This window comes from Ovis canadensis, chromosome 1 (genome assembly GCF_042477335.2).
Source record: "Ovis canadensis isolate MfBH-ARS-UI-01 breed Bighorn chromosome 1, ARS-UI_OviCan_v2, whole genome shotgun sequence".
NCBI lineage: Eukaryota > Metazoa > Chordata > Mammalia > Artiodactyla > Bovidae > Ovis > Ovis canadensis.
Window position 1 is genome coordinate 206,233,179 of NC_091245.1, and position 7,903 is coordinate 206,241,081.

The window sequence follows — 7,903 nt, forward strand, 5'->3', positions numbered from 1 at the left end:
TCCATCCCAAAACACGATAAAGAGCCAGAGTTGTCTGCAAAATGATTTATTGGGGCCAGTTAAGCAGGCAGAGGAGGTAGAACTGCTATGCAGGAGATATAAAGGAGAGCCCAGAATCTCATGGGAGAGCTGAGAGAAGCCAACAGAATGCAGGAACAGAGGGATTGTTCTTGTAATTGTAATTGGGTTGAGACTGACTGGCAGGGCTGGATTGAGATGCATGGAATGTAGCAGGAAACTTTATCATCTTTGGGGTCATTACAGTCAGTACTCAACAAGCACAAAGACCTGGCTGACCCCTGGAGGCCAAAGCAACTCTGAGCTGGATGTGCAGGAGCAGACAGATGCCATGCTTAGGTGTTCCAGAGGATGATGACTGTGATAATGGAAGTGGCCAAGAAGAGCAGGTAGAGGCAGAAGAGCAAGGTGTCCATCATGTGGCTGAACTGCACCCACAGGCTGGCCAAGTGCTGCTTTTGAGCCTTGTCTTCCTGCTGGGCCCTCGTGGACCCAGGGCACCCATTTAGCTCTGTCTCTCTGGGACCTGGCAACTTCTGCACCAACTCCATGGGCTCCTTCACACCTGTGGAGAGACAAACTCAGCCATGGGCCACCAGGGTCAACTGGGGAATTGTGAGGGCAGGGAAGGAGGTAGGAGCAGAAAAGCGGAGGTGATGGAAGAGGAAGCCTGGGCAGTGCTGACTTCCCTCACCAGGCAGGTGGGCAAGGCCCGTGTTTCCCTTCTGAGGCACAGCGGGGCAGCATGTCCTTGGGCTGGTGCAGTGTAGAAGCAGGAAATGGAGCCAGCGAGGCATGGGTGGGGGCTGGGTGGTGGCCAAGTGCAGCAGGTAGGAGATGAAGATGGTCTCCAGCAGGCTGAGCACCATCAGGGACAGACACAGGGCAAAATAGACACCTGGAGGGAAGTTGGGCCTGCCTGAGGGCCAGAGGCACCAGCCAGGACTTCGTTCTTCTCTTCCAATCCCACCCTGGGAAGCACAGCCTCTTTTGCCCAGTATATCTCCCTTCCCTGAGCCAGTTCAGCCAGTCCCTCCCACCCTTCTCTTCTGAAGAGCTGGAGGGGCCATACTGATGAGGGGGGTGCCACTGGCAGGGAGTAAGTCATTCATCATGAGCAGGAAGACGTTGTAGCCCAGCAGAAGAGTTATCTTGAATGGGGCACGGCTCTCGCTTCCTGCTGGCAGATAGAAGCTGAGGGCGTCAATGGTGACCAGAAAGCTACTCGGCACCAGGAGATTCATAATGTAGAGTTTGGGTCTGCGCCTGATGGCCACCTAGTGAGAAGGAGAGGAAGGGAAGTGAATATGGGATTCAGAGGCTGCTTGGAATAGTAGTGACTGTTTCTGTCTCTGCCTTCCTCATTGGTCTCTTATCACTCTGGCATCTGGAGCTATGCAGACAGCTTCATATTTTGGTGTAGAACTTGCCAAGGGAGAGTTAGATTAGAGCCATGAGCTTTAGGAGGAGTATGTGGCTAGGAAGCAAGAAGAGAGGGTTTTGGTCTCTGGCAGAAGTGGTAAAACTGAGAAGCCCTGAAACTTGGGAGATATCCATTTGGTGGAGATTGTAGGCAGCAAGCAAGAAGGAAGGAAAAAGCAAAGGCCTCTGAACTCACATAGAAGATGATCTGATCATATAGGTTGGTGCCCACAGACTTCTTTGGGGTGGCCTTGTTGATGCCCAGGAGCTCCCATTCTCCATGGGTCTGAATGATGTTCTGGGATGTGTCTGCTATTTCCCACACTTCTTTCTCCATGCCCAGCGATATGTACTCCACTGGAAGGAAGAGCCAAATAATTTTCCAAAGATAGTCTCCTGTTGACTCAACTGAACTCTTTTCCCATCCTTTCATTCAACAATTTTTAAAAGTTCTTTATAAAAAATATTTATTTATTAATTTGGCTGCATTGGGTCCTAGTTGTGGCATGTGGGCTTAGTTTCTCCAGGGCATGTGGGATCTTAATTCCCCAGCCAGGAATTGAACCTATGTCCGCTACATTGGCAGACAGATTCTTAACCACTGAACCACCAAGGAATTCCCTCAACAAATATTTTTGAGTGCCTGCCGTATGTCAGGAAATTTGCTAGCAGCTGGGGATGGAAATGCACAATATTTTCCTAACTCCCTAGGAAATATTTTATGGAAAATATTTAAGCATCCAAACAGACTTAATCTTTGCTGCCCTTGGTCACTGTGCATGCTAAGTCACTTCAGTCATGTCCTACTCTTTGCGATCCTATGGACTGTCGCCTGCTAGGCTCCCCTGCCCATGAGATTCTCCAGGCAAGAATACTGGAGTGGGTTGCCATGCACTTCTCCAGGGGATCTTCCTGACCCATGGATAGAACTTGTGTCTCCTGCAGCTCCTGCATTGCAGGCAGATTCTTTACTGCTGAGCCACCAGGGAAGCCCATTTGTCACCATTTATTCATAATTTTTTTATACATTATTTTCTGTTGCTTTATTGGTTGCTTTTATTCACTCCATCCCTAAGACTCCACTTCAGCTCACCTGTGTAGAGAAATGAGCTGAAGGTGAGGGTGCAGTTCTGCTGGTCAAAGGGGAAGTAGAAGATGTTCAGGTTACAGATGCTTACCACCTTCATGGGTTTCTTATACCTGATGCGACCTTCATTACTTATGAATGCCTTGAGGCCTTTTGGGGTCTTATCCACATCCATGCTGTAAGAGAAATGAGGTGGGAGGCAGGAGCAATGTTTTTTCTTCTTACCCATCTGCTCCTCTCTCAGCCATGTAAGACCACTTATAGTGGCCTTTGGTAGATTGTGCACCATTGTTGCCAGAAGGCGGGGCTTCCCCAGCCCTTAATACGCACAATTCCGTGATGAAAATGTCTGGGAGCCACAGGTTCTTGGTTGCCACACTGATCTTCGAGATGCCGTCACACTCCTCTGGGTTCCAACTGATAAATGGGTTGTCCCAGACCTAGAGCCCAGATGGAGGAGAGATTGAGAGCCTGATAGGAATCAGGGTTATTTTCTCTGCCTTTTAAATTTTTCTTTAAAAAAAAAGTGCTATAAAGTATTTCAAACACATAGAAAAGTATATAAAATAATGTAACAAACATCAGTGTATCTAACACCCAACTCTGTGGAGTCAGTATTCTGATAAATATATTTTGGCTTTTTTTCAAGAAATAAGAATTGCAGATAGAATTGAAGCTCCTTATGTCCATTTCTTCATAAACTTTGATCCCTCTGCTTTCTCACTTCCATGGGAAATTACTGGTGATCAGAGAAATCCTGTCCTTTCTGCAGAAAGGTTGAGATTCAGAGTTGAAAGGTCAGTGGCTCAGCCTCTCTGAGATAGAATTGCCTTCGTGTGAAGTAAGGGCAGGGGGTAGTGGGATTGAATGAAATTAGGCATGTGAAAGGATTTTGTGGAGTGTAATGCTGTTTTTAGGTATTATGTATTAGTCTCCAGGGTGGTTTTAACTGTCTTCTAGGCCCCTTTGATCAGTTTCTACTGCAAGGACACCTTGAACATGTCCTTGGGTTCTATGAAGCCAAGAGACTTGGTGGTCTTCCTCTCCTTGGCAGGTGCAAGGCACCATCCTTTCTTGTCTCTGGGTTGACCTTTCCAAATTCTCCTTTCCAAAGCTGGTGACCTTCTCTGGAAACTTCATTCAAGGATTATCCAATTCTGAGGCCTGGGGGACTTGTCTATTCTCAGGGCATTTACAGTGTCAGCAGCTGCAGTTTGTGGAACCACAGCCAGAACAAAGGGCTATATGCACATTAAATAAAAATTTATACTAGACCAGCACTTCTCATACCTCACTGTGCATATGAAATATCTGGGGACTGTGTTGAAATGCAGATTCTGATTCAGTAGGTAGGGTGACTAATTCATCCTGGTTTGCTGGAGACTTGGATTTAGCAAAATTACATTTTCTGAGAATTCCTCAGTCTTGGACATGCTGGGATTGTTAGTCTCACTAGGAGAGGTCCTAGATCAAGTGCATTTCTAAGCTACCAGGTGGTGCAATCAGCCAGTGCTCCCCATCTGGGAACCACACTTTGAGAGCAAGATTAGGTGATCATGACTATTCTTCCACTCCTTTCTCCTTCCCTGCAGCCAGTCTTTTCAAGTTGGAAATTGAAGTCATTTGCTTTCATCTTCCCCCTCATTTTCTAATTAAAGAACTTAAGGTAGAAATTTTCCATAAAATTTTCCAAAGTTATATTGGATTGGCTGTAACGTCTTAACAGAAAAACGTGAACGAACTTTTTGGCTGGCCCAATACTTTGGCTACATTTATTAGACTTTCATATGAAATCCTCTTCATTCTAATTTCTACTTAGCTGTTTATTTTCTCTTTAGTTGAACGTATTTTAGAATTTAATTTTAAATTCCTAAGAAATAAGATTTTGGGGAAGGGGGCTACTCTGTATTTTGTATTATAGTCAGAGATTGTGGTCTAGATAATTTTTGCTTTCCTTCTTGGTGGCCAAAAATATGGTCAGTTTAGGGGAATATTCCATTTGTGTCAAAAAGATTATGCATGATCATTGTACAAAGTTTGATATGTTTATTAAATCAAGTTTCTTAAAAATCACTATGTGTTTATTCTTTTTTGACTTGATTTTTGAAAGCAATTTATTGATGCCTTTCACTATACTTGTAGATTTTTAAACTTCTCTCTCATATGTTTCAATGTTATGTTTTGGGGTACATAAACTGTCATAATCTTTGTTTAAAATCCATTCTGACTGTAAATATATAGAGAGAATAAACAGTGTTGGTCTTACCATTTCCAGCCACAGAAATGATGACAAGAGCTGTAACTGTTCATCCTGTCAAAAGAATTTCCTGTTTCCAGCATGTTGGTGGTACAAAGTCTGTGCATCCCAACTGTTGCTCATTTTTGTTTATCAAGCCCCAAGGTGTGTAAAAGCTGTGCTGTGGTCAAATCCAACATTACTGGTCAAGGACAGAATCTTGATCAAAACATGTGTTAGGCCATGGGCAGAAGAGTTCATGGCAGGACTGGATTAGAATAGTGCTTCTCAACCCTGGCTCTATCTTTGAATTACTTGAGGAGTTTAAAAAATTCTGATGCCCATGTTCCATCTAGTCAGAACTTCTGAAGGGGAGCTTGGACATTGGTGTACAGCCAGGGAAGAGAGTCAGTGGGTGACAAGAATCTTCTGTGTATGATTATACGTCATTCTGCTGAACTGGATAGAACTTCTTTGGGATCCCCACAGGGCACATGCTTATAGCAGTGATGGAGGAAGCTTCGGTGTGTGGTTAAGGGTTTGGGGGGTTGCCTTGCTGGGAGTGGGGAAAAGGTTAAGGATACTAAGAAGGGCCAGAGAGTCAGTACTCACAACATTTAGGATGGCAGACACAGTGAAGGAGATGTTGACTATGGTGGGGATGCTGAAGTTTGTGACTGGACGGAAGGCCTTTCTTTCAAACACTGAATCCAGAGCAGTGGTGTACATCCCCTTCTGGCCAAACCCTGTGCAGTTGATGGTGAAAGTACTGCCTCTTCCTGTAGTCAGCATAGAATGTGTGAGAATTAGGGGAGAACACTTATGTTCCCTATATGAGAGGGTCCCAGGTCAAGAGCTTGGGGGTAGCCTGTGATATTAATGAGATAGTGAAGTTGCTCTGTTGTGTCCGACTCTTTGCAACCCCATGGACTGTAGCCTACATGGGATTTTCCAGGCAAGAATACTGGAGTGGGTTGCCATTTCCTTCTCCAGGAGATCTTCCTGACCCTGGGATTGAACCAGGGTTTCCCGCATTGTAGGCAGATGCTTTACCATCTGAGCCACCAGGGAAGTCGATATTAATGATACCTAACATTTATTGAGCATTGAGATATAGTTCAAGCCCCTTAAATGGATTACCTTATTTAATCCTTCCAAGCCCCTATCAGGTAGAAACTATTTTTATCCTCATATAATAAATGAATTAACTGAGTTTCAATAAGAGGAAGTAAATTTCTGTGGTCAAACAGATCGTAAGAGGCAGAAACTGGACTTGATGTAAGCCCAGGTTTGTCTAATACTGCTGTACCATATACCCCCAGGAATGAGATGGAGAATAGGGGAAAAGGATCACCATGATCCAGGTGCCAGGCACTTCCTACAAGGTGAGGAAAGAAGGGTTGGGCTGGAAGGCAAATGATAGAAACTAATGTGGTGAGCTGAATTAGGGCTCTGGGCTCCTTGCTAATGTTTCTTTCTCCATGCAAAGCATGCCCAAATCTTTATGCAAACACTGAGCCATGGGGCAGCAACAGCCATCAGAGAGAATTACATTCCCAGGGCCCCAAAGAGAACATATCTGTTTCACCTTAACCACCCCAACCTTCCTTCCCCCTATTTGCCCCTCAACCCTCTATCAGCCTTCTAATTTGAGCTTTTGAGGTCTTGCCTTCCCCTTTCTTCTGACTAGTAGATTCTAATTTTCTACTAGAGCAAATTTATTAGAGAAGTAGCAACCTGGAATGAGAAATAAAGACGGTTGGTGACCTCTGTGATGAGAACATCAAGCCTTATCTTTTCCCAGACTGACAGTGCTCTCCAGGCAAATCCTTGGATCATTCTGTGAGCGATGAATATTCATTTGTCAATCACTGTGCGTGGCCAAAGGACATTTATCATGTTTTTTACTGCCTAGACTAGGTGTACAGTTTGTGTTTCTTCTCTGCACTGGCCTCTAAAGCACCTCTTGTTCAGTCCTCTCCTCACTGAATCCTCTCAAGCCCCATATCAGTTAGAAACTATACTTTTGTTTTCCTACACCTCCCCCTTATCCAAAAGTCACATGACAACCTAAAGGGATAAAATGCCATTTATTGGCACCTATCAAATGCCAGGCTCTGTGTGGTCTTTCTCATTGAATCCTCACAATGCTTCAAGGTGGTCCTATTTTACAGATGAGAAAATGGGAGCTCTGAGAAGTCAAGCAGTTTGCCCAAGTTTACACAGGTAGCCAACTGAGGTACCAAGATTCAAACCCAGACCTTCTAATGCTAAATCCCATGTTCTTTCCAGTATACCATGTTAACTCCAGTATACCAGTAAAGCACACTGTAGCTTTACTCTCCACCTGCTGCTCTCTGACATCTTACCTAACCTAGAGCACTTGGATGCAGTAACTTGTGGGGAAGTTATAGCTGAAAGTGGGCCCTTTGCCGCAATGGAGTAGGTTTCAGAGCTATAGAGAGAAAGAATTACACCTGTGCATAGAAAGGTGGATAGTCATGGAGGCTAAATGGTAGAGAAAACAACTGGGGATGGTTCATGAAAAAAGAGTAGAAGAGTCCTTATGTAGCATGTCAACAGAAGGGGATCTTCTATCTTTCAGAGGAGAGCCTATTTGGATATTATGGTAACATAGTTATGAAATAATTATGCTCATCTTAAATAATTTCTAGAAGTTGGAAATTTGAAAGCACATCTTAGGTGTTCTCCCAGAGAGGGTCCTTGCTTCTTTTCCTGTGTTGCCCATGTCTTACCTGGAAGCAGAAGACTGAGAACAATATAGAAGGAGAGTCTCTCCCTGTGGAACCAGCTTCTGTCCATCTTCTTTGTCTAAATTCTCCTATGAGCCTGTACCAGGACCCAAGAATTCCCAGACTAAAAGAGCACAGGCCACACCTAAAGTCTAAGTTTGAATACTGATAGGATTAGCTGACCACTGACATTTGTAACCTCCCTGGAAACAGAGTTCCGGTTGTCTTGTCATTGCCCTTGCTTGAGGTTTAAGGCTTCTCTCTCAGATGTTTCACTACAACAGCTGTGGTTGTGGATTATCTGATATTTACTATCTTTAGATATTGGTGTGATCTCTCAGTCTGTAGATTCATCTCTTTAATTCTGGAAAGTTCTCAGTTATTAAA

General features: G+C 44.3%; 1 protein-coding gene across 2 annotated transcripts; it reads right to left on the minus strand.

The window, feature by feature from the left end:
* Positions 1 to 353: 353 nt before the first annotated feature.
* LOC138430983 (5-hydroxytryptamine receptor 3E-like) lies at positions 354 to 7,586 on the minus strand. 2 transcript variants are annotated; one of them, XM_069573092.1, is made up of 9 exons: positions 7,520 to 7,586; positions 5,376 to 5,542; positions 4,794 to 4,838; positions 2,858 to 2,967; positions 2,534 to 2,703; positions 1,637 to 1,797; positions 1,091 to 1,295; positions 713 to 916; positions 354 to 583 (listed from the first exon to the last, which is right to left on the minus strand). In XM_069573092.1, the coding sequence occupies exons 1-9, from the start codon at positions 7,584 to 7,586 to the stop codon at positions 354 to 356; spliced, it is 1,359 nt and encodes a 452-aa protein (XP_069429193.1). The 2 variants fall into 2 exon arrangements, with proteins under 2 accessions (XP_069429193.1, XP_069429203.1); XM_069573102.1 differs by lacking the exon at positions 4,794 to 4,838.
* Between the last annotated feature and the right edge of the window lie 317 nt (positions 7,587 to 7,903).

Excerpts from the sequence above, each read along its gene's own strand:
- LOC138430983 (XM_069573092.1), bottom strand. The coding sequence starts at position 7,586 with ATGGACAGAAGCTGGTTCCACAGGGAGAGACTCTCCTTCTATATTGTT. Across the intron at positions 4,839-5,375 it reads TGTCTGCCATCCTAAATGTT|GATGAACAGTTACAGCTCTT; the intron begins GTGAGTACTGAC and ends TTCTTTTGACAG. Across the intron at positions 584-712 it reads GGGCCTTGCCCACCTGCCTG|GTGTGAAGGAGCCCATGGAG; the intron begins GTGAGGGAAGTC and ends GTCTCTCCACAG.